The 26,870-nt window shown below is 40.0% G+C and overlaps 1 protein-coding gene across 9 annotated transcripts in view; it reads left to right on the top strand.

Moving 5' to 3' along the window:
• Nucleotides 1-26,870, top strand: part of cacnb2a (calcium voltage-gated channel auxiliary subunit beta 2a) — a 77,127-nt gene that overhangs the window by 26,096 nt on the left and 24,161 nt on the right. For 2 of the 9 annotated variants that reach the window (XM_088071913.1, XM_088071908.1), the window contains exon 1: nt 24,346-24,893. The exons of 4 other annotated variants lie outside the window; for them this stretch is intronic. In XM_088071913.1, coding sequence (XP_087928039.1) covers nt 24,825-24,893 — 69 coding nt within the window. In that variant the 5' untranslated portion in view covers nt 24,346-24,824. Of the gene's footprint in view, nt 1-1,130; nt 1,277-4,550; nt 4,703-10,890; nt 11,218-24,345; nt 24,894-26,870 lie in introns of those variants that run through there. 3 more of the 9 variants (XM_088071912.1, XM_088071907.1, XM_042510102.2) reach the window with 3 other exon arrangements.

The following is a 26,870-nucleotide window of genomic DNA, read 5'->3' as shown; positions in this document are numbered from 1 at the left end:
GTTTGTCACTTGCAGGGTGGATAATTCATCCGTCGATCCAAGCATAGAGCAAAATACAAAGTCCAGTTATAAGTTTTTTTTTTGTCATCCCTCTTGGGATAATGTTTCACTCTTGCTTGTGGAATGCAGCTAGACTAAACATTTAGGTCCAAAGGAGACATTCTGACTTGTCAAACAGTGGTGTAACTAGTAACATTACTCATGGCTGCGTTCAATTTCTGAGTGTTTCAGGCTTTACGACTGACAATTTTGCATGCAGGCTCACCGGTATGGTGTGCTGGAACCTAAATGGAACAGGGCAGTCGTTAGTGTTATTATTCAGACCTCCCATCATGTCAAAGCTGTTCACATTACTTAATTTTGCTACTAATGTCTTTGCAGAAAATAATGATTTGTGTGATGCAGATGTAGCGTCTCTGCAGTGCACTGATCCCAGGTATCTGCTTGTCTATCCAATAAGCCTAATGATTTTGAGGGCCATATTCATAATCACAGTGGTGGGCAGCAGCAGTCGGATTAGGACTCCAGATGGTGCTGTTACCGCCTGGCTGTCTGTCTGGCCGCAGATGCACAGCTGCAAGAGGTCACATGTTTTACTACAGCGGTCAGCTCTGCCTGTGCAGCCCTGCAGCTCTGCATCACGTAGACTCTTCAGTAACACTAAATTTCACAAGAAATAACTGTTGTGTTTCTGGAGTTTTAAGGTATGTTTTTATGTGTGGTGTGTGTGTTTCTGTCCGCCTCTTGTAGCGTCGTGTATTTGAGTTGACCATGCAACAGATGTCACACTATCAAATTAAAGCTTAAAGCCCGGCCAGCTGAAGAAAAACACTTCAGAGCTAACCATGACAGCGCAGAGCTTAAACACTCGATGTGTGTTGTCGTGCATGTCTGTGTGTTTCTGCTTGTCCCCATGTGAGTGTGTGATCTGTCTGAGAGACTATTCACTCCACATGAGGCATGACACTTGCTGTAGAAGAGCTCTTGAGGATGACCATGTCTCATTTCCTCTCTATAAGGCTTCACCTCGGCAGTGACACTGGTTGTATTTAAGAGCAACTTGCCAGGTAGAGCAGCAGGCAGCGTTATCCCTTTTTGAACGAGGCAGAGAGGTTGGTTTTTTCATGCCAGGCGTCAGCTGCTTGCACCCCTGGGTCATGGTACTCTGAACAAAAACCAGGGGATTTGCATAATTCATTACAGTCGCTGTGGAACGGAGAGGCGACCCAGGTGTCCCAGGCATTGTGGGAGAACGAGCATGTCTAAGAAGCCGAAGGTAAAAAAAAAACCAACACAACCTGTTCTTGTTTCTGTGTAAATCAGCAGCTTACTTATCTATCAAGAGCTTGTACTATTAGTTGTAGCACTGGCTTGCTTTATAAAAGCTCTTGCATGAGCTCTGAATGCTTTTTCTCTGTGTTTGTGGCTCCTGTGCTGTGTGCAGTTTTGTTTGTGATGACATCCAGAGTGTCACAGTCTATATCCTGTCTGCAGGTCTGTTTACGTAGGCCTATACCATCCGGGAAAGCATCTCATATTAGTAGAGCTTAGTGTTTAATCATGGATTCATGCCGGACTGTGTCTGCCTTTCAGTCCTGCAGAAAGGAGTTGATGCTTGCAGGTGAAAGACAATCTGCTGGGTCATCTTTCTATTTCCATATGTAGATGCGTCTAACAAGTCTAGTGAAAGAGTTTGTTCATGCAGCTAAATTGATTTAGGTGGTTCAGAGCAGCATGATTTATTTGTTGTCACTTCACACAATGTAGGCTAGTGTTTCCAGACATTTAACTTGTGATCCCTTGAAATTAAGCTACATCCGCTGCTGACGAGGTCAGCCAAAGTGTTTTTTTGTTTTTCTTTAGAAGTCTAAAAAATGTTCTCGGAAGTTTTCTTGCCAACAAAGTTATGTTTTCTGTCAGGGTCACTCAGCAAAAACACACTGTCTGCCTATGTTAAACCTGATAAACACGTTTCGGGCATTTCCTTATTAAAAAAAAATACTGATTTTAAATATTTTAAATTGTGCATTGTTTACATCTTTAGTAGCACACTTAATCTTTATTACTGGCTTTGTTGGTGCATTACTACATTTATTTCTACATTGTGCCAGCAACTATTGACCAAGAAATAGTAAGAAACGGGCAGAAGGGATTAGGGGTGTGTTATATCTTATACTGGTATATTTTAACTTTTTATATATATAACCTTTTCACATAATGATGTCATACTGTTGCACACAGCAACAAGTGTGGCTGAGAGCAAATTTCCAGGTGGTTACTGAAGTTCTTTCCAAATTAAAGAAATAACAGATCATTTTTGTTTATTTTTTACTGAGCATATGAAGGAGAATTGTTACATATATGCTGAAATAAAACTACAACACTTATTTTGTTGCAATTGTATGTTCTTGTAATTAATAATAAAATATCTTTAATATTTTTCAGCATTTGTTATATCATCAAGAATATCATCATCACATGAATAATATATAATAATTGTGAAATATTGTGATATTGTTTTAGGGCCATATCGCCCACCCCTGGCAGGGATATGCATTGTGTGCATGTGGCCACCTGTGGGTCCATGCTATAAACTAAATAAGGACCCACTTGTGTAAAGCACTCCAAAGCGCTACTAGTGGCCAAAACTCAACAGCTGACCTTTAAGAGTTTAGAAAAAAAAGATTTGAGGAAAGTTTATTTGCAACCACTACTGCTGAGTACACTCCTTTTCAAATTAGCGTTGTAATATAAAATCATCCAAGGTGTAAACAACAGATTTTAACAGTTTCTGGCATTGTTTCCCATTTCTTCTACTCTAAATCCTGGATTGGTTGAAAGGCAGAGGCAGATTTAAATCTCCTTACTGAGGGAAGCAATCATCACAAAGTGAGTCAGGGGATCAAGTGGACACAAGCAATCACCCCCGTGGGTGTTATTGTGTGCAGCATGGACCGTTCTCTCCCTCCTGTAGAGATGTACAGTAGAGTACACAGAGTAGCATGTGACAACACGGCAGCTGATCGCCTCTCACTGAGCTGCTCAAACTGTTGGACTGAGGGCAAAACAGGAGCCAATCAGCAAAGTAGCACACAGAAGGGGCTTTGTTTGTCCTAAAGTGTGCACAAAAGAAGAGTATTCTGTACGTTGGTTTTGTTACAGAACATTTAATGCATCATGATGTGTTTAGGAGCATGGCTCTAAAATGGGATAATTCAGTATATTCATTTGACCGCCAGCACACTGTAGATTTTGGTTAGGTCGATTTACAGTAAATAAGGCTGGTCATTTTATTTAATTTTTTTAAAATTTGTATGAAACATTGAAATAAATCAATCAAATCAATGCATACTGTAGTTGAAACGATCCAGTTAATTCATTAAGCACCAGTAAAAAAACTGTTACTTCGTTGAATATTTCTCACCTTCACTATTTTCAGAAACATGTTTTAGCTTACAGTTTAACTGTAATACAGTAGCATTTGTTACCAGCCTGCTGTCATTGTGTCAAATGGATGAGTCTGCAATACGTCACCCACCAGCGGGAGCTTTCATTGGTCCTTTAGGGCGCAGTGCATTCTGGTAGTTGTAGGTTTTCTACCTTTTGAGCAAAAGCAAATACCAACGCCCCTTATTTCTGTTTACTCTTGTCATATGCAGTGGTGGAATGTAACTAAGTACTGTACTAAAGTACAAATTTAAGGTGCTTGTACTTTACTTGAGTATTTTCTTTTCATGCTCTGCTCCAATACATTTCAGAGGGATATATTGTACTTTTTCTTCACTACATTTATCTCACTGCTTTAGTTTTAAGATTTTTGCATGATAAAAATAAGATGAGTTTATAAAATGTGTTGTTTTGTTATAAGTCAATATTTAATTATATCAATTATTTTATACCAGCTGAAAAAAATAGTTGATTAAATAATAATTAATAATTAATTGGAATTCTTTTGGGTGTTTTTTAAGATTTATTATTTACTTTAAGTCATTTAACTTTAAGTAACTTTTCCTGATTATACTTGCTTACTTTAACTTAACATTTTCAATGCAGGGCACGGTATTTAAACCGTTTGGTATAAGTACTTGTACTTAAATAAAGGAAGTGAAAATTTCCTCCACCACTGGTCATGTAGCACCAATTTCAGTAGTATTTGCGTCTCTGTACAGCATATAGAGCCTAGTTTTATGAAAAGACCATCTTTCATGCAATGACATGCTACCTAACCAAATAAAAATGACACTAGTTCTCCGCCAACGCTCTTAATGTGTACATTGTGTGTTTCTCTTGATCTACTCATATCTGTGTCTCAACAGAGGGCAGGGGAGTTACTGTCTAAGTGTGTTTGCGCACAGCGTGCAAGCACCGCCCTCTGCCACTGTTAGCCTGACCTGTGTGTGACTGTATTGGTCACAATGGTCCCAATTTGCTGGCTGAAGAGTTTTTCCTGCAACTCCATGTGGGGCAGCCGATGTGTTGATGTACTCAGTGAGCGTGAAGTGACTCAGCGCCACTCACTCGCACAGCAGCCGCCCAACATTATACACTGTTGTACACTGTTGTCCACATGTCAGCGCTTCAGAAGTCATCAAATTGTTGCTCCCACTCGCTGTCGAGCAACACTGAGCTCATGATCTTCATCCCGTTGGGCATGCTTGACAAGTTATCTTTGTCTCCACTGACTAAACACATCTTGGGAAGGGTAAGCTCTGCTCAACTTTGTTCTCTGTACTGCTCTAATACCTCATTAATAGGCTGGGGTTGTCTCTGCTATCAGTCATGCAGATACAGCAGTGTTGTGTGCTCAGGTTCACTGCTATTCTCAGGTTTAGCACACATGCTAGCAGGATGCCCTTTGGTGGAGTTCAGGAAACAGCAGCCGAACTCTCGAGTTGCTCAGAGAGGCAGCAGGAAGCAGAACAGCTGGGGCTCCTATCTCTCCCTCTCTCTCATCCTCTATCTCCATCTCTCTTTTTTTTACTCCCACTGTCTCTCAGTCTGTCTCCCTCATGTTCCCTCGCTCCTCTCTCTCATTGTCTGTAATTAGAGATGGTCCCATGGCTCGAGTGGCCTGGCATGTGTTGTAGCTAGGTAACCTCAGTCAGATGCTGACTGCAGGCCTCGGGGGTTTCATTAGATGTGAATCTCAGTCCCAGCGGGCCCAGTTTGGATTCTCCAGTTTGATCTGGATATTATGCATAAGGATCAGTTCTGCTCTAATTTCAAGCTTTGTAGCAGTAGAATTGGGTGCTTGAAGTGTGTTTGTACTGTTTCAGAAACATTTTTTTTAGAAACACCTGACATTTTTCTATGTAACAAAATAACTTCTCAAATCCATTGGTCTTTAAAGGACTAGTTTCAAAGTTATGAAAATATGTTGTATTCAGTGCTCTAATGACGCATTGAAACATCATATATTTTTGTTTTGGTATTGTGTTATTTAGCCAAATTAGCTGATGCTATGCCAGCTTAATGTGCATTGTCGTGCACACAGGGATTCAGCTCTTTCCCCCTATTTCCAGTCTTCATAAGCTCAGCTAACCAGCTGCTAGCTCCAGCTACACATAAACTATACATATATGAGAGTGGTATCAAAACAGGCATTTAACTGACATGCAGTGTATTTTAAGGTATGTGAAGCAAGGTGAGCTCTGCTCATTTGCATGACTCGCTGAATTTAGTGCTGCATTTGCTAAATAGAAGATTTTACTGCAGTTTTGTACATTTTTGGACCGCAAAGAAATAGGCCTGTAGTGAATAAGGAACTTGTGAAGGGATGGATTTTTTTCATTCTAGGGAAATTGATTTATCCACCAGCACTCGAGGTCTTCTAGTCCAGTTTCATTAGGATAATAGCATTCTTGGCAAGGCAAGACACCTTTGAAGGGGCCTTTCTGACAGATCTTCAATGATCTAATTGTGGTGTATTTTAGCCCATTAGTGATCAAGTTTACTAAACATCCATAACATCATTTGTATGAGTCATGAGCTGTTATAATAGCATATTTGACAGAAACAAAAAAAAACTGTTGATGCGGTTGGATATTGTTTCTGTCACTGGCAGGATGCTCTGGGTCAGAACTAATCAATTATCTGCAGTATCTGTTATGATGTCTTTGGTGTTATGATCTTGTATTGATGTAACACAGATTAACTCATGATCCTGAGTGTTTCAACACTGACAAGTGTATTTGGCAGAGAGGAGAGGTTTTGTTTTGGACTGTTTACTTGAATAGTGAGTGGTGGCCTCTGTGGAGTCCCGCCAGCATGCAAGTGTTGGATCTCCTGATATGGAGGTACAACGACCTGTTGGCATTAGAGTGTCCTGTACCTAAAAGTGCACTGGTGTGATCACTTCTATACTGTAGATTGAATCTCCACAAGTGCCAGGGTGTTGTCTAAAAAGAACCAAAAAATAGGGCTGTCAGCATTAATGCGAGCTGAACCTAGAGTGATGATACTGTTATCATATAAAAACTAGAACAAGTGTACCTATATTCAGCGGTACCTCTGACCTTATGATATCTGAATGAATGCAAGTACTTCAAGTTTCCGCATTAATAATGTGGTATTGGATCAGAGCATGGACTTGTGTACTTGCTGATACCTGATCCAGCATTTAAGGCAGTATTAGAGGCATCTACCATGTTGGTATTGGTATTGGAACAACTCTAAAAACAATTAGAAAATACTCACATTGGAGAACGTGGAACCAGTGATTTCTTTGGGCATGTTTGCTTTTCAGACCTAAAAGATGTCACAGTTTGTAGTCCAATCCAAACCCTGCAGTGGCAACATGAGGTCAAGGTAAATGAAGGTGAAAAGCAGATTATAATTAAGTTCAGGCTTGGAGGCAAAAAACTCTGCATGCTGAGCGTGATGACAGTTGATCAGGAAGTGTGATGTAGTGCCTCTGAATACTCACTAAAAATTATTTTTGCATGTGAAGTCTCAGCGCTGTGCAAGAACATAATAATGTCCAGAAACCACTGCGTGTTTATTGATCCTGTTTTCGCGATTAGCAGCTATCCCCGCCAGGGTTTCTGTGCTGAGGCCACCCATGGTTCACTGTGTTCAATGTGTCTAATAGGTTTTAGCTATATCCTCTACGAGCATTTACTGTATATATTATGCCAAATTAACAAAAGCAAATATAGCTATAGTCCAGATTGGTTGTTCTATTTTGTGTAATTACTGTAATGTAATGATACAATGCCATTCTTCACAGCAGATAGCAATTATCAGCTCTCTCTGAATGGGATTAGAGAGATCAATGTCTCCCAGTTCTGCCAGTGCTGGGAAATTAGTGCCGGCATTGCCTTTGGCTTATCGATCAGTATACATGCACGCAGTGACGTAAGCATGCATTCACACTGACAAGCACACACAGGCCAACAAGGACAGCTTAGAAAACCAGCATACAGTAATGGAACCATGAGGGGAGATCAATACAACGGGTTTCACTTAGGGAAAAAAAAGGACATTGCCAACAGTTGTTTTCTTTCATTGTGTAGTCACTAAAGAGTCACCTTGTTCAGTATGAAGTGACTGATTGCAGACTGAGTTCTGATTCTGCTGCTTTTACATTTTGCTTAGTACAGCAGCCCTACAAAAAAACATGTATAGACACCTCTCTGAAACAGTTTCTACAAAATAAACACTATAGCTAGATGGCAGGATTCATTGCAGGACTTTTGCAGTGATTTTAACTTCATACTGGAGAGTCTGTATGGAGGATGTTTTGGATGCAATGTGCATCACATGCCGTGGAGGTTTCGCCCGGGCGACACTGCATGCATGAGCAGTGTGTGTTCACATTGGCAGCGTTTATTGTTGCAGCGCTGCAGCAGAAATGCTACCTGTTATAACCACTGTATTTCTACCATTTAAAGTGCATATGAAGCTGTGCAAGTTACTGCACTGTCAGCAACACTTTTCTGCAAATGTTTCACAATAAAATGCCTTTTGTCAACAACTGAAGGGATTCTGTTGACGGAAATTTTGTCAGAGGGCTGTTTCTTTAGATGTGCTGCACCCGAGCAGCAGCTGCTTACACCGTCAGTGTGGCTGCTCTAACCTGCAAACATGGACAACACACATTGTGTGTTGAGTAGACTGAAAATGGCAAGTTTGAAGAAACAGATGCCACCCAAGCCTAACCTGAATATCTATTTGGAAAGTTCGCTGAATTTAGCACATGGAGTGGAAATGAGGAAATCAAAGGCAACAAAATCTGCCCACTGGCACCTGTTAAACACAGCACATCACGCAGTTTATCTACTCATGTAATTCTCTGCAAAAAAGTAAATAATTTTGGTTGTATGCTTTTATTTATAGTAATGACATGTAATTAATTTAGCAGATTTAAAATTAAAAAAAAGAAAGAAACTATATTATTGTAGGTTATGTTCAGTCACAAATGAATTTGAAAATGAAACACAAATGAAAATGAAGAGTTTTCATTGCAAACTGGTGCATGAGGGACTTTTTCAGCCATTGTTCTGGTGAAATGAGGATAACTCTCCCGCAGTTTGTCACGTGCAGAGCACACACCCAGGATGATAATCCTCAGAAAGGGGTTAACCCTGATCAAACACAATATAATCCAGGATTTAGGATGGGCCGCCCAGAAAACATTTTTCCCCACAGAAAAATACAAATCTGGGCTTTGGTGGGATGTCGAGTAAAGCTCAGAGCTTGTAGTTTTATAGTTGTGTGATCTCACAGGTTGGACTCACATTCAGTTCTCATCTGTGCTGTTCAGTTGGTATGTTTTCTCAGTGACAAAGCTGCATTCTTCTGTTGTTGCTTCTGCTTTGTAACAGGAAAATTTGAATCAGTCATGGTTTCATTTTGTGAACTCATGACTCAGTTGCAGTCTCTATGTTGACTCATGTTTTACTGCTAGAACAGAATATTTAACCCTTTAAAAGCTGGAGTTACATCACTTTTCTTGTGCCGTGTTCAGACGCCTGTCACAAGTATTTAAAGCTTTGAACCCTTTGCCAATTGATTTGATTTCTTTGAAAAACATGGGAAAAAGGCAGTTAGCAAGTTAGAAAAAAATGTGCCATAAATTGAAAAAAAATGAGATTAAGAAAATTATTTTTATAAAGCTAGGGAAAATATTTTGGGGGGGAAAAAATAGGTGAAAACTATATATATAAAATTATGTTAAAAAATTATAATTTTTGAAGACTTTCTTGGGGTCATTTCTTTCTTTCTTTCTTTCTTTCTTCCTTCCTTTCTTTTCCTCTTTTTTTTATTTAACTAATTTTCAAATAATTTTATTGTAGTTTTTAATGCTTTCTTCCAAGTTTTTGGCCCATTTCTTTAGCATCTCATTGTCTTCTTCCCATGTTTTTGAAAATAATCAAGCCAGTTTGCTCAGGGTTTTAAAGGGTTAATTTGCATAGCCTACATGAGCTGTGACGAAGCAGCGGAGTGATTACAACTCACACATCACAGCTTTAGAGTGTCTGACGTAACATCACAAAGAGATTCTTTGAAGTGAGCGTGCTTTTTCACAGTAACCACGACAGTTTCTTAGACGCACAGCAGCTGCACAACACTGACTGGTGATAAAAATCTGTCACTTCATTACTAAACCAACTTTTATATGGCTTTAATTTTATTGATGTAAGAGTTTGTAGTGTGTTACATGCTCTTATTCTACAAAGTAACTTCCTTTTGTCTTAACTTTTAAAGTATGGTTAACAGAGTTCACAACAGTCATGGAAAACCTGGAAAAGCCATTTCAGTCACATTTTCCAGGCCTGAAATAGTTATGAAATTAATAAAATTCATTGGGAGTTTTGGAAAAATCTTTGAATTGATAATTGTTTGAAAGCTAAACAAATTTGTTTGATTTCTTTCAAAAATGGGAAGAAAGGCAATAGACAGCTTATAAGAATAAATGACCCTAAAGATAGCAAAAACAAATACATGAGAAATTATCCAAAAAGAAGGAAAGCAAAAAATAAATAAATAAATAAAAACTCCCCATACGAAAATGACTTAAAAAAGTGCCTGGAAATAATAATTCTGTAATGGAATTTTAAATATAAAAGTAAATATAATTATAAATATAGTTATATATATTAGGTATAAATATAGTTTTGTCAATGTTTTCCCCTTGCTTTTTAAGCTTTTTGGAGAAATCAAACTAATTTGCTTAGTGCTCAAAATACACAAACTGATGAGGTTTAAAGGGATTAAAAATCATTAAAAGTTTTGGAAAATTCATGGAATTATCTTCTGTCAATAACATTCCACATAATTTAAAAATGGAAAATTAATTTTCTGTAGCCATTGCCATAATGTAATATGTGACAATGTTTTGTTTACCATCACGCAAATTTGCTAATTTTCTCCCTGCATTCTCTCTTTCTCGTTTCATTATTGGTCCTTGAAAAGTTTTGAAATTTTGAAACTGTGTGGAAACGCTGGGTTAATGGTGTACCATCAAATGACCAAACGGAAAGTTTCAATGACTTTGGTCCCCTTGATGATGAAAGCAAATATGGCATTTCGTCAATGTAGTGAAGATAATTACTTCCTGACGTTTTTGGTCTCAACAACATGTGTCGAGACGATACAGTCAGTTCAAATCTTTTAGCCTTCCTCCGCTCCGAGTGTAACCTCTTTAAGGAAACACATGTAAACTCCCCAGATCACACACTCGCACACAGACATAAAAAGCTTCTGCAGCTGCTTTTGGTGCTTTCTGGAATTTTCAGGCCGGCCCTGTTGGCCAGATATCTTACTTGCTAACTGGCTCTGTGTGTGTGTGCAGACAGAGTGTATATATGTGTGTGTGTGTGTGTGTGTGGGAGGGGAGAGGGGAGAGGGGCAGGGGGGCTTGTTTTTGGGGCTGGAGGACGGTTGCGGCACTCTGAAGGAGTGTTCTCCCAGCGTGGGAAAGACGCTGGTCTTTTCTCTGCCTCTCAGGGACTAAAGTAGGCCAAAGAAGGGCTGAGAGAAGCTAACTTCTTTCCTCCAGCTCCAACTTTCTCTGCTTGGGCTACGGAGGCAAAGCCGTCCCCCTCTGGAGCCGGGACAAGGGGATTTGTAGGAGTGAAGCAGTCGAGCTGCTAGGAGTTCCTGCGCTCCGAGAGGAGATGGGCAGCAGCTGAGGAGATTTTCTCCCAGCCGGGCTGAACAGCAGAGTCGGGTAGGGCAGAAATGTATCACTCCGGCAGTGAGGAGTCAGATCTGGTAAGTTTGAGTAAACATGCTTTCTGCAACTCAAACAGCTTCCTTTCACACTTTTCACAGCCTAACTTTTGTACCTCTCACTCCTCTTTCCCTCTACCCTCTGAACAAAGAGGAAGGTCTCGGACTGCAGGAGAATGGAGGTTATTAGTGCAGAGTTTAAAGGGGCGTTATCATTCACTTCCTATTTTTCTCCCTCGCTGCCGCTTTGCCTGAAAGTTATTGAGAGTCATGCTCAAGATGCACACTGTGCCTCTCTCGCAGTGTGCTGTTTTGAGACGACGACGCTCATTGAAGCATCTTGTCTGAATTTGCGAGCACCGCTGCATGACCAGTGCTAGCTTAAAGTGAGGAGCTGAAACAGTGGTTAACAAGCAGAGAGAGGGAAGGCAAGTAAAAAGCTGGGGTACAGAGGCCGGCAGAAAGCAAGAAACTTGGTTTGACTCAAAGAAAAAGTGTTTCTTCACCAGAAGAGCCACACAGAGAAGTGGACGTCCTGTGCATGCAAGTTTCTAGTTAGCATTTCAAACATTTCCTGCAGTGTGTGTGCGTGTGTGTATGTGTATGTGTGAATGATATGGTGGTGAAATATTTTCCTCTGATAGTAATCAGTAATTTTCATCAGCCACACCCGTTTTATTGTCTAATCAGCCTCTAAAAGCAAGTCTGAAAATTTTTTAGTCAAGATACTAGACATGTCAGACTGATTTCAAGCAGACTGGGTCTTTGTTTGTATATTTCACTGTGTAAACATCAATGGATTCAATTAAGAGTTAGAGCTGGACTTTACAGAATATATCCCTGAATGTTACTGTCTAACTGTGAAATAAGTGGTGGGAAACACTGTGGGTTAACCTGAAGCAAGTCTGTAATAAGAACGACTACATGAGTGATGAGAGCCGACCCAGTAAAACTGTTAAATCCTATATTATTTTGTGCTATAGTGTGCATATGTGTCTGTGATGTGTCCATGTTTTGAGTGTTTGTGCGCAGCAGATACTGTTGTTGTTGTTGTTATTCATTCATGTCCTTGGAAACCAATTACACACACACAAACACACACGCATACACACATACAGACGCTCCTGTTTGATTTGATCAGGGATCTGTTCAGGAGTTGTACTTTTAGGTATTCATGTGATATGTCCCCTGGGAGTAAAGTAATACACCGTGTACAGCACAACATGCGCAGAAATGCTCAACGTTAGATATGTGTATGGACACTATTGAAAGCTTACAGATACGGAGAAAACAGTGAAACGAATTCTCAAAGCACATGTCGCAATATATTGAGTAGCTTCACAGACCGCCACCGTCTGCGACGCTGCCTCTGTTAAAAGGTGCATTACTATGAGCTCCTGCACTGTTGTGGTGTTTGTTGTCAGAAATTTTTGACTCTGTGCTCTAGTGTGTTGGATGAATCTATAGGGCTGTCAGCAGTAACGCATTATTAGTAATGTAATTTAGGTGCATATACAACGTTTGTGTTTTTTTGTTTTTTTAAAATGGCATAATCACCAGCTTTCTACTGGGCTGAGTTTTAAAATCTTGAGCAATGATGCTGGTTTCATATGAAACTCGAGGACCTGAGGAATCTTTTTTTTTAGGAAGTTGACTAAAAAAAGACTCCAAAGTTAAGCTAAATTTTGGCGATGAATAAAACATCATGGTCATTACACAGGGGTCCCTTGACCTCTGACCTCAAGATATCTGAATGAAAATGGGTTCTACTAGTCCCCATAAGTCTCCTCTTTACAGACCCACTTCATGCTAGTCCCCATGTTTTTTGTTGTCATTTGATTGCTAATTGCGGTTCGAAAAATGAATTGTTTGACAGCCCAAATCAATACCATTATAAAAGAGGTAAAAAGAGGCATCGAAGTATTAGGGCAGTGACGAGTACGTTTGAAATGAGCAGTTCTATTTTTGTACATTGAGGGAGTATAAATGAGCCTTGGTATTTCAGTTTGAATATCACATTTGACAAGAGTATTTCACATATTTAAAACATATCCATATTTGGATAAATAAGATAGTTATCTTTCTTTCAATTCAGCATTAATATAAGTAAGGTTCTAATCAGCATGAATGATGACTGTGTGGGTCTGCAGTGGCAATAATAAAGTGATGAAAAGGTGTATAAACCTGAAATTTAGTTGGCAATCAATGTCAAAATGTATATGAATTGCCCCCAAAATCCCAAATAGCCCATTAACAAAGAATTACTTATTCTGCATTATTTGTTATGCTACTTTACTTAAATTAAAACTTAGTCATAATTGTGTGACTCCGCCTCACAGTCTAGCACTACGAAACTGGGACATTTTGTCCACATGTGACAGGCTTACCGACACGCTAGCAAGATGTTTAGAAAGTCAAGTGTCTGGAAAAGTTTGAGAATTTGCAGTTTTGACCCCCAAAAATCTACTCCCGGATATGCCAACGGAAACTGGTATTTCACAAATCTACAACAAGCTTACCTGGAAACTGTGAGTAGCAGCTTAGCCATATTGTAAAGTATTATTTTTTTTACAGCTATTATGTGGGCAGAAATGTGCAACCTGCGTGCCGATAAAGAGACTGTCACGATATTTTAGGTGTGCAGACTGATATTCTCGTCTTTGCATATTTATCACTGAAGCTTCAATTCCCCAAAACTTGTATTTGCCCTAGTTATATGATTGCTAACAGTCATCATTTTGAATAATTAAATTAAACAAATTCATGGAGTTTAAATAATAATCAATAGATCAACAAAAAATGATCAACTATTTTGATAATCAATTAATTGTTTCACTCATTTCTAAAGCAAAACTGTCAGAATTACTTCTTTTTAAATGTGATTATTTGGTGCTTTTATTTGTCATATATGATTATAAACTGAACATTTTGGGGGTTTTGGATATGATGAAATTTTTAAGCACCAAGGTCAACTCAGTAGATTCAGAGTTTTATGTTTGGAAAGAATCTAGACTTTAATAATTAATATAAAAAAAATGTCTAAATTGACCTTATGTGGGCTTCCTTTAGAGAGTGCTTTGTTTACTTTTTCACTGACTTCTGGGAAATCCCCTTGCCCCTTGCAGCAGCGAGATCAATTTTACATGAATCACAATTTTTGCCAGGAACTGGTCCAGAGTATATAATTTATCTCTGTATAAAATAAAATAAATGAAGCTGAAATCATTTTACCAGAGCATGGTCCCATTTGTCGGATGGTATGTTTTGCTCCACTGAGGATGGTTAGCAGCTCGTTCTGCTCTCTTAGCTCGTTCTCATCAATCATCCGCAGCTCGCTTCATACACCAGGAAACTGCCAGGATATTGATGACGCAAGCACAAAATAGCAGCGCAGAGCAGCCCCTGGCCTCTCTCACTGTATTCCCCTTGATCAGCCGTCATCCTATTATGGTGCTGTGTTTCCACAGAGGGACCTGAGAGGGAAGGAACTGCGAGATAAACTAGATCTCGCTGTGAGGGGATTCACTGTAAATGAGGCAATGCCCCTCAAGGGACTGCTGCTGCTGGCTGCAGGTATTACTGACTGGGAAAAAAAGGATTAGCACATATTTTGAAGTTGTATGGGTCCCGTCACTCTCTGTCAGGTGCCACACCAAACAGTACATGTTCAGTACATGTAAGCCAGAACAGCACCTAAAAATTTTTAAGCTGTATGTGGTTTTGTGGGTTAGCTTACCATTATCAGCATTTAGGCCATGTTGACATGAAAACAGACCTACTAAAAATGGAGAAACCTTTCCTTTGCATTTAAAAAAGAAATCTGCATCCATATGATAACATTGTGAGAATGATCTTCGTGTGCACGGATCTGCAAAAACGATGTACAGTAGTATGCATGCCAGGACAGTAGTTAGCTGAGTAACTTTAGGATCCGTGCGTTGCCAGATACACAACAGAGGGGGTTGGGAATATTTTGTGCCAGAATCTGAAATCTAGCAATGACCAACTTTGACCCAGGCTGAAATATGTCAACAACTACCCAATACAGACACTAATGTTCACCAGGGGATGAATCCTGCAGACTTTTCCTTTGGTCCCACCAGCAGGTTGACATTTTTTGTTTTTTAGTGAATTGTTGCTACAACTGTTAAATGGATTGCCACGGTTTGGGTGGATAAGCATGGTGTCCAGAGAGTGAATCCCAATGATGTTTGTAAACATCTGAATTCAGTCACCAGGTCAAAATGTGTGCCCCTTTGTATCATTTTGTATCCCCTCTCTACGGTCTGTGAACGCAGCGCAGGTGGAGCTTTCCATTAGTTTCTTTTTTCCTCAGCAACAGTTTGTTACCCTTGTGATGCATAATTGATCTGTCGATCGGCTCGGATTAGACTGATGGATGAGAGGAGCAGCTGTTGCGAGTGAATGCAAGCTTTTAGATCCAGCAGAATAAACGGACAAGTTTCCTGCTCAATGTGCCTTAACCTTCTACTGCTCCATCTGTACCCAGAGTACACTCTGTGCTCCAAGAGTGCAGTGCAATGAATAACTGAACAATATATAGCTTTTTGACCTAAAAAATTGAAAATCGAATTGTCGTGGCAGATGTTTTAAGCATGGTGGTCTGGGAAATGTAACCCTAACCTTGAAATTTAAGTGTGTAGTTCGGTGGAAAGAAAATAGTTCTTACATGAAACTGCTTACAGCAAGGTTTGTGGCTTGTCTTGAGTAATGAAGTCACGATTTCTGGGAAGAGAAATTACTGTTGACATTTTCAGATGTATTTTTTTTGGCACTTTGAGCACCACAAGCCAAGTGCCATCTAGTTCCATTATGTTGGAGAGACGGCCACCATCTGTATGACTGATATTTCCAACACTCAGCAACTCAAACCAAAATAATCTAGATTGATAAATTCAATTTTCAATTAAATTAAATTCAAAACACTTTATTCGTCCCTGAGGGGCAATTTGTCAGCCACGCAGAGTAGAATGGTAAAAAACTATACATAACGACAATGACATAATAAAAAAAATAGCACTACAAGTAAAAGGAAAAATGGAAAAATTTATTTTCTGCCTTAATTTTTGAGTCTTTTTAAGAATGATTTATAATTGTTGGAAGTTGTTTTTCATCCTTGTACCACTCCTTTTCAGCGTTGTGGATTTTTTTCTATGTTTAACTTTTATAATAGTAATAGATGTGTGTGCACAAAAGCTTGTTTATATAAGAACAAATTCAAAATGTGAATCTAGTTTTTAAGTCCCCTAACCATGTGGTTCGTTTTTAAGTTTCTAGGTAGCATCAGAGCGCTCTTAGATCATGTGATTGGCAGCCAGTGAGTCCATCACCTCGATGGGATGATGCACTTATCTAATGCACTGGCACATCATGGGATGCTGGGTAAACACTTTTTTCATAGGCCTGTCAGTGTCACCTTGACGTCCATGCGGCCAATCCCTCTTTTGCCACGCCAGAGCGATCATTACTCCTCCCCCTCTTCTATCTCTCTGCTCACTTCTCTCACACTCACTTTATTTTTCCTTCACAGATGTACAGACAGTCTGTTTTTCCTTCACTCTCTTGCGCACTTGGTATCAAATCCTCCGTGTTAAATATTGGTAACTATTCCTTGTAGCAGTCGCACATCTCTCACTCTTGGCTGTCATGTTGGCTCTTATTGTCTTTGCGTGACGAAGGAGACGCCGTTTGTGGACCGATGATTTAATTGACTTTGTGTTGCTGCGCTGAGTGAAGTGGCAGTGATGGACAGATGGCTGGAAAAGAGGCTTTGGTTCCAGCCAAGAATGAGTCATGCCAAGCCTGAAACTGCTCGCACACTCGCTCAGCCTATTGTCAGCCCACTGCAGCCGGCCACAGTCCGTCAGCCAGAACAGAACATGACTTGGCACGAGCAGTGATCTTCATTCTTCAATCATGATGCATAATGTGAGGTATACTGTGCAGTCCGACCACGCTGCCACATTAGATTCACTGCTGACGCTCGCCTGAATTTTGGCTGTTTTGATAATTTTGTTGGCAGGTCTGAAGTTTAAGATGAAACTCACTTCACTAGATGGTGAAATTTAAAAGCTGGACAGGAAACTGCGGGGTCATTCATACCACTTGAACTCTTGGCTATTTTTACTTTGCTTCTATTTCCTTTTATATGGCAGGATTACGGCACTGTGTCACTACGTGTCCCGGCTAAAGCAGGACATATTATTCTCTAGAATATAGTGTAGTTAATACTCTGCCAAGAAATGCTATCTGTTGGTACACGCATGGTACTTTATATGAAACAACACAGAGTTTAGAGCAAGATTAACATCTCTGTGAGGCTACGGGGTTGGGAATCTTTTGGCACCTTACAATTAGTACTCATCCCAAGTAAGGGGGCTATGATGCAATTATAAAAAAATGTTTGGTGCTTTTTGATGAGTCAAAATTTTTGATAGCTATCTATATGTGATTTTTTTTCTTTTTGTGACCTCTTGCTAATTGTAAAATATAGTTATTTATAACAGACATGAATTTTCTTCCATGATCATTACAATAAAATGGAAACCTTTCTTACATTTTACACAGCATTTTTACTTGGTCTTGTCTCCATTTTGGATAAAGAAGATTTTATTTTGAAGACCACAACTGCAGGGATATTTTGCCTGTGCAAGAAAAACAAGGAGTTAAGTTGATTGCAGCTCTTTTAGTGATTGTATTTATTTGCTCATAGAAAACAAAGGAAAGTTCCTACATATACAGTTCCCCTCTGCAATGCCAATGTCATGATTTTGTCTCAGTTTGAATGGGCTTGAAGATAGCACTGCTAAGAGTATTTTTTTCCTTTACCCCTAATAATGGTGTACAGCTTTGCCTTTAGTTTAATTTTGACATATTTGCAATGATAATGTATGAGCCATTATAATGTTTAGAATAAGCACCATCTTATGTACTTGTGTTGCTGTTAAAGGATGATTGAAAACATCTGTGCGTTTTAGTAGGGCATAGTGATGACACTGACGAGAACCAGTGTTATTTTTGACGAAATATGAATGAGTCACTACCAGTCATAAGCGCTTGGGATTTATTTTCTAGAAAATGCAAGAGATGCACGTTACTGTCCTTTCTCTTTCTGAGCAAACTATAGAGGCAAGGACGCCATTTGTAATCCCGAGGGAGACATGAGTGAGAGCAGCAGAGTACGGGGTCAGTATGGGATGATATAAAATGGAAAAAGGTGAAAAGAAGTGTGAATGGAAGAAGAAAGAGTGAGGTAACGTTTGGGGCACTGCAGGGAGAGGAAACATCAATGTGAACGTGCATGAAAAATAAAATTAGCAACAGTAAACAAGTCGTAAGTGAGTTTGCAGTGTGGTCTGAGTGGAAGGAAAGAAGCAGCAGTCTTAGTGTAAGAACTGATGTAGAAGACAGAGGAGATCTTGGCAAGGACTACTTGACCATGAGAGCACTTTATGGCTCACATGCACAGCCATTATTTTCTGCATGACTACAGCTCTCCATTTTTATAGTGGATACATATAGAGAATAACTCCTATAGTGGCTAAAAATGAAAATGGAAGCTTTCACATCAAAGAAATTCCTCGGTGTAACAGCTTCATCCGCTAAAAGTGATTCTTTTAGACACAGGAGGCAGCAGTGTCTGACTCACAGCCTCCTGTGGTAATAACCACAGTGATTTGTAATGTCCTAACTTAATGATCGACCATGCTACTGCTGCATGTAGAGGTCACTGGTGGTCTTACAGCAAGGACCTCTGTCCAAATGAATCAATAAGAACGGTATAGAGATCACAGGACAATTGCTTTTTCAATTCCCTCCATCTCTCTTTCTCTGAAGAATGCAAATAGACGGCCAGCTTTCCTGTTTGTCTGTTCTGTCTCCAAATGTTGCCAGTTCAGATTTGCAGCCCATTTTCTTTATAAAGTGCGATTAATTTAAGACAATTCTGCAGAACTCGATTTCGGCCCAATGCCAACTTTCAGGGCTAATGCATTAAGTACTGTGGTGTTTATGTGGCAAGGCAAAAGGTTTAGAGGGCGTATTAGTGGATGGGACTGTAACTCTGCAACATTTAATGTCGTAGGTATAATGTATGTCATGATCACCATTTAGTTAAGTGTGTTTTAGCATAATATTTGCTAATTAGCATGAATCAAAAAGTGCTCAGTATGTGTTTGGTTGATGAATTAAAATTCTGACCTGAAGAGCGGTCGACGGAAAGTCAAAGGAAATTTATCCTGTGGAAAATACTAATGTCTTTAAAAGCAGTCTATTTCACTTAAAATCCCATTTTTTTTAACCTCATTTTGGAGGTAGAGGAAAGGTCAAAGAATCCCTAAACAATATACCTGTACCAAATTTTGCTCCAATCCATTTAGCAGATAATAACAACATTTCACAGAATGAGTGAAAACTTTGAATTCATCCACTGGGGAACATGGATATATGTAGCAAATTTCATGTCAGTCTATTTGATAATTGTTCAGACATGTTATTAAAAACAAAAACAAGTCATTATCATTCATTTGTACAAAATTTCAGTATCATCCATCCAACAGTTGTGTAGAGTTTTCAGTCATGACTAAACCGATGCTCTAACAAAAATTGTCATCCCAAGTTTGGCTAAAAAGGAAACCGCCATCAAATGTGATGCAGGGTTTTGCTGAGAACAGCTGTGAAATACTTCTTTAAAGGTATGCTATGCAGCATTGTTGATTACTGTTTGTAAAGCGAGAATAAAAGTAAAAACCAACCCCAGATCCACTCTTGTTTGGTATTTTGCCTCGCCAACACACATCTAGTAGGTCATAAGTGATGAAAATACAGCATAGTTTACCTTTAGAAGATTTACAAGTAAGATAGTAAGTAAAGCTTACAAGGTTTTCAAGAGTCAGCTGTGTGGAGACGTCTTTGTGCAAGGCACCAGATTCCTGCTTCTTTGAATGGATCTGTGATTCTCGGTCTGCTGAGTGAGCCCAAAGAAAGGGCACCTCTCCTCACGGACCTAAGCAGTATCATACTGCTGTTAGATTATTATTAGTGGCCTTTGTGCGGGTGACACAGTGCTGTCAGTATCAGTGTGGCAGCGGGTCTAGAGGTCAGTCATGTCAGGAAGCCGGAGGCTTGTTCTGTCGCTGTGAGTCTTTGTCAGCGTTGCTATCAGAGCGCAGCCTTCACAGCTCCACCAGTCTCATCTCTGGGCTCCACGGCTCCACGTTCAGAGCATCTGTGCCCCGCCCTGAGAGCTCCGGAGGCTACTGTCAACACACCGCATGGAAACATATGTGACCGTAGCATGTTTTAAAAAAACAGGCAAAGCTGCTGTTGGGGTTGAGATGAGTAAAGATGTGTAAAGTAGGGCTGTCGGTGTTAACGTGTTACTCGCAATGCAATTAAACTCTTTTTTTTAATCAATGGCCAACATTTCTGTCTTTAAGATGCTGTATAGGCTGAGTTTTAAGGCTAAAGTGATGATCTGGTGCCAACCCAAGGAATACAGTGGTACCAACCATGTCATGCAAGCTTCTCAGGAAGGGGGACGAATAACACAACAAATTTGGCCATGGCCATTTCAGGGGGATCCTTGACCTCTGACCTCAAGATACCCGAATGAAAATGGGTTCTCTGGGTACAGATGAGTCTCCCCTTTACAGACACGCCCACTTTATGTTCGTCCCATGCAGCATTATGTTGTCATTTGATTCCTAATTAGGACTATCTCAATATGGACTTCATGACTGTTTAATAATGCAAAATAATGGAATTGAAAAAGTGATTTCAAAATGCGATTAACTACTGAAATTCTGCCATTAATCACGATAAAAAATTAATTGTTTCACAGCGCTAACTTGAAGTTATGATTGAATATGGATGGATGGATACATATTTTCATGTCCTCCATCTATGTTCAAAACATACTCTACCTCACTTAATCGCCCACCTCGTTAGGGTAATTGGTCTTAATGAGCTAAAATCACATTCTCCTCCCCCAGCCTTTCCTTTCATGTAAGATGTGTCATTTTTAAGTGCACGTGTCTTGTTGAAAAGACCCCGAGCAGATGGAGGCGTGTCATTGATTGGTTATGATAAGCACCACTGATTAGCATGTCATCCTTTGATCTACAGTTAGTGCTCCTTGGGGAGTGACTGCTGGTCATAAACTAGAGAGCCTATTTCAACCGCTGGTCCCACGGGCCGACCCTCTGACTCCTCTGACCTCACACAACCTCATGACGGGTCAGAACGAGGTGCGTCATGCGTCGGTGGTGCAGCAGTACAAATAAAGGGGACATTTTGAATAATCCTTCTGTAGGATTTAACTTTGGCTGTTCCTTTTATGAGGATGGGAAATTTTTAATTAACGCTGTAATTATTCTCATTTGTCCTGTGTGGCTTGGCGGTGCGCCGCTCACATGTAATGAATCACTGCTGATCTGACAGGCGAGGATTTAGAGCAGCTTTTACCTCAGAATCCCTAATGCTGAGGCCAGAGCAACAAAGACATGATGTTTGTTTTTTTTAAGATACAGTATATTTCCCTCTTATTTCTTTTTCTTTCATTGTCTCTCACACAAATTTTGTTTGACCAGCAGTCCAACACTCAAATATATTCTGTTTACTCTCACATATGACAGAGAAAAGTGGAGAATCATTTTATTGGTGAAGCTAAAACTAAGTCATTTTTTGCATTTTTGCTTGAGAAATGAATAAATTATTAATTATGAGTTATCTGCAATAAAGGTTCTCTTAATTGACTAATCTATTCACATAATTGTTCCTGCTCTAATTTCAATTGATTATGAACTGATCATTTTTTTTGTTTCTTTTCCTATAACATTTTAGACTAGGGCTGCAGCAGTGTATCAGTGTTAAGGTATACTGTGGTTATAAATATTAGTGGTTATATTAAGTATACTTATCTATGTATTGAAAAAAGTGCAAGAGAATCCTAAACTTAAATTATTTTCAAAATGTAGACTTTTTAGAAATACTTCAAATGATAAAAATGGTTTCAAGTTCAAATTATAGCAATGAAGCGTCCGTTCAACACAGAACTCTTCTGGTTTCATTTCCTTAATAATAATAATAATGTGTAATAATACTGTGATACTGTGAAACCACAACATTTTCTGAGACAGTTTCCATACCCTCAATCCCTTACCGTTGCAACTTTTTGTCAGAAAACAGTGAGAAATGTCTGATTGCAATTTTTCTGAGGGAAAAGTAGCATATTCAAATCGCTCATTTTGTCTGACCAATCATCCAAATTTCAAAGCTATTCAATTTAAAATTATGTAAAACAAAATAACATCTGTAAGAAGAAAAACAAGACCAAAACATTCAAGATGCTGGTACTGGATAATGTTTTTTTATTCTTGCTTAAAAACATTATTACGTTTCATCTATTCAGCTCTACTCAAATTAGACAATCAAGATTTATTTAGGTGAGGCTTACTAAGCAAACACTGCAGTAGAGTCCATGCATATTGAGCTCTAATGTTTATTGTCTGTACAGCAGGAGAGCCTTGTCTTGTGTCTGATGAGCTTTTTGCACCAGTAACCATTCAGAAATATAAAAGAAACATCCAACCCATGTTCCCGATAATGTTGTTCCAGTAAACTTCAGCTCTGCTTGTCTTGTTGCTTTAGTCTCCCCAATGTTGTTTTTGGCTGATAAAAATTACAACACAGGGTTAGGGGGAAGTGAATTATTTTTAGCTTCCAGAGGGAGGGCTTGAAAGGGAAAGTTTGAGAGGCAGTGCATCTGTGAATCGATAATAAGAATAATGATTACAGCCCTAATATGATGCATGATAAAAGTGAGCAGCTGGAGTAAACAAGCTCCTCACCCCTGAGACGACAGCAATGTGACGCCTTTTTTGTTCAACAGCTATGAAGCTTTTATCAGGGTGAATGTAGTTTGCTTAAATGTAAAAAGAACAAAACACAGTCACGTACTTGGAGCTGTTGGTAGAATATAATCAGAATCTGGATGACAGTTTAAGAGCAAATGTTTGTCTACAGCACAACCATGTTGGAGAAGATGTGGGGCAGTAAATGTGGATCATAGCCTTGTGTTATGGCCCATGTTTTTGGAAAAGACATGGGTATGATCCACAAAGCGTTGTCGCCATACGTCATCCATCCACGCCGCCGTAGTGGTGAAAGCAAGCACAGCCATAGCATCATGTGACCTATAAAAGCCCAAAAAGTGTTTCCATTGCAGTTTTGAGAAACATGGCTTTTTCGATTTGCCCGAAATACCATCTCACGCGGCTGTAGGTCGTAACAGCAGACAAACAGTGAGTCATCCCAAATATCTGACAGTGTCAGAATTTTATTCCCAGACTGTGATAACGCCCATCTTTGAACCTTCTCACTGTGGGATGTAGGAGCCACGACCAAAGATATCGCCATGTTTCTTTCACGATGGTCATCTTTTGTCTGGGACACCCCAGAATGGCACAGCATATACCGGGCTTAAGTTGAACAGGAAAAAAAATCAGCTTATTGGAGTGGCAGCATCACAATAAAACCTGAACATCTACTGCAAATCATGCTCTCAGTTTACGACACCTGTGTGACTGCAGACATAAATAAAGGAATGAGTGAGGAGCAAGCTCAAAATAACTGATCCCAATCACTTAAAAAATGCGTTGATCGGGCTAATACCGATCTTTCTGATCCGATCTGGATATCCCTAGTTTGTTTGTTTTTTACTATATTTTTTCTTTTGTTAAATTACAACAAATAAACACATAGTCGAGGCATAAACAGTGTCCATATAGCACATGCACATTCCAGCACTGCAGAGACACAATGAGCAGATGGACTGTCTGTGAGGGGTGAAGGGAAAAAAATGTGGGGAGTGACAGAGGAAGAGAAGGAGGGGTGTGTTGAGACAGAGATAGAGAGGCAGAATCACAGAAGGAGTGTGCAGGACATGCATTGACAAGCCGAGACACAGAGTGAGAAAGAGGGGGCTTGCAGCACCTGAGAGGCAGCAGCTTCATTAGCATCAGGAGGAGAGTCGCTCACAGGCAGCCACACCAGGACGCGTGTAGATAAACTGCTGTTATCCATTGCTTGTGGAGCAGCACGGGGAGGCTACAGCGGAGGAGGAGGAGGAGGAGGAGGAGGAGATCGAGGCTGGAGCTTGAGCGGGAGGCTGAGAAGCATCGCTGCCACCTGACTTGCACTGGGAGCCAGCTTCAGCACCTGCAGCGGCAGTCTGAGCACTCAAGGAGATTGGGGCAGACAGAGAGAGAGCTGCTGAGATTATGCGTGGGGCAGAGAGCTCCTGTGGATTCCCCATCTTTGGCAGCGGCAGCAGCAGCAGGAGGAGCAGGAGCTGTGGCTCTACAGATAGCAGCAGGGCTAGCTGGAGCTGCAGCAAAACAAGGAGCCCTAACTCCAAAGCTTTTTATTTACCCAGAGATGAAGGTAGCATTTACAGCCAAGGTGTAACAGGAACCAGCTGTCCATGGTGCCACAGTGTTGAATGTACCTGTAGCCAGAGCGGTCGCTGCAGCACTGGTGCAAAAGTGACCACAGCAGTGCAGTCAGGTGTAGTTTAGCAGTAGCAGTGGGGGGCAGCAGCTCAGGACACTGAATGACCAGTGTGGCTGATGAAGGCCACCTGGATCCGCTTGCTGAAACGAGCCAAGGGAGGTCGCGTCAAGAGCTCCGATGCCTGTGTAAGCAGATTCTGAGTGTGCTTACATCGTCTCTTTTTTTTTTTTATGTGCCTGTGCATGTGTATCTGTGCGTCTCCACTTCATCCATCAGTCCACAGTGTTGGGGTCAGTGTGGCACGGTTGTGTATTGCCTGGTGATGATGAAAAGCTGGATGTTGTTATCAGTTATGGCTGTCAGATTCTGGGCAGAGCTCCACATTACCTCCCTCTGACCCACTGGGACGATGTTCACGATCACGCCCCATCGTTAGCCGTGACCTGATGGAATAATCATACCTGGTATTTTCACCTGCACTTTTCATGCCAAATGTAGCTCATAAAAAGGAGCCTGATGTGCAATATGATGCCAAGTTAGGACAAATAACAGAATGTGGGAGTGCTGTGTATTCAAACTCGAGCTTGAGCAGTGTTACACACATGGTTTTGATGCTTGTTGATGTTTTGAAATCCTCTGGGAGATTATAATGATCATGGATGTGACGACAGCAAAAGCAACACATGGATAATTAATGAGCTTGCTTTCAATTCATATTGGATACAAAGCAGATGAGAGACGAGCAGCAGGGTTTCATTGTAAGACTGAGTACATAAATATGAATCACCGTGTATTATGTATGGTAACAACACTTGTATCGTCTCTATACATAAGTCAGGTAATGTAAGTGGAGAGGACATCCTCCTTTGTATGTACGTGATGGCTGGGTAAGTCTAATCAGGCACAGAGTGAGGGAGGCTATTTTTAACTCAGACAGCAGAGTGTAATGGTGCAGTGAGATGAATGAAGACCTTGTGTGGGTGGCATAGTAGCGTGCAGGTAAGGATAAGGCTCACACTGCCGTCACCTTTTTAAAAAATCCCTTCTTTTAATCTTAGACCGTGACTTACCATAAACTGATGCCGATATGTGGCACTTTGAAATTATCCTGTAGTGTAAATTCTTATCAAAATAATAATTATCAAATTATTATCAAAATCACAGTATGACCCAAACCGCGGGAGCTAAGATTTTATTTATTTATTTTTAGATAAAGGCTAAAATTCTTAAAAACATACCATTATAAATTAAGCTTTGTGCTAGCTACAGAGATGCCCCAGTCTACAAACCATATTTCAGACATAAGGGAGCATGCTTGTTTGGTACAGACCCCAGCAAAATTCATGTCATCGTTATTTTATATATTTTTGTTCTATGAAACATAATGCAAGATTTACCATTACTGCTCAAATCATGATTCATATTGCAGCCAATATCCATCAAATTAACCACAATTTAGCTAAACTAACTAACTAACTAACCTAAAGCCAAATATACTCTTCTCTAACCTCTTTGTTGTTTCTTGTGACTGACATTGGTCCTTTTGAATGAACTAACATCTTGATAATGTGTTTGTTATCCAACATAAATAAGGAAGTTGATAAATCCAGTTATAGAGAATGGAGAAATGGAGAATTGTTTGCAAATACTTCCCAAAAGATGGACTACAGTTAGGTTTTATTTACAGTATATGTCAGTGATTTTCTTGTTGTTTAAAACATATTTTGCTCCGTAGCCAGAAAACCTAAAACCATTTTTTTTTTTGTTTTTCTTTATAACTTCAGCTTTCCTGATGCAACTGTTCTCTGCCTTTGTAGGGCATTGTAAACACTACGGTTTATGTAGTGTGCAGGTACCACTTTAACTACCTCAGCAATTATTTATGATCTGTTTTCATGTAGTATGTAACAAGAAAGGAAGTGTGAGCCGCACTAATGCTCCGCAGTCAGGACTGTAGTAACTGTGTGTTTTGGTATGTCTCCTTGTTTATGAGTAGATCTGTTGCAACCACATATCACATAGACATAGTGGGACCTGGTGTTCTTCAACATTTCCCCCAGTGTTATTCACCCAAGGATCACGACAAATCTGCAGGCGAGCAGCTGAGAAAGAGAGCTAAGGATAGACTGAGAGCTGCTGGTATGTGATGCTTTGACAGACAG

The sequence above is a fragment of the Plectropomus leopardus genome, chromosome 21, assembly GCF_026936395.1.
Source record: "Plectropomus leopardus strain MGB_pleo_1.0 chromosome 21, ASM2693639v1, whole genome shotgun sequence".
NCBI classification, from domain to species: Eukaryota; Metazoa; Chordata; class Actinopteri; order Perciformes; family Serranidae; genus Plectropomus; species Plectropomus leopardus.
The sequence above is the reverse complement of the archived record's forward strand: the minus strand, read 5'-3'. Positions and strand labels throughout refer to the sequence as shown.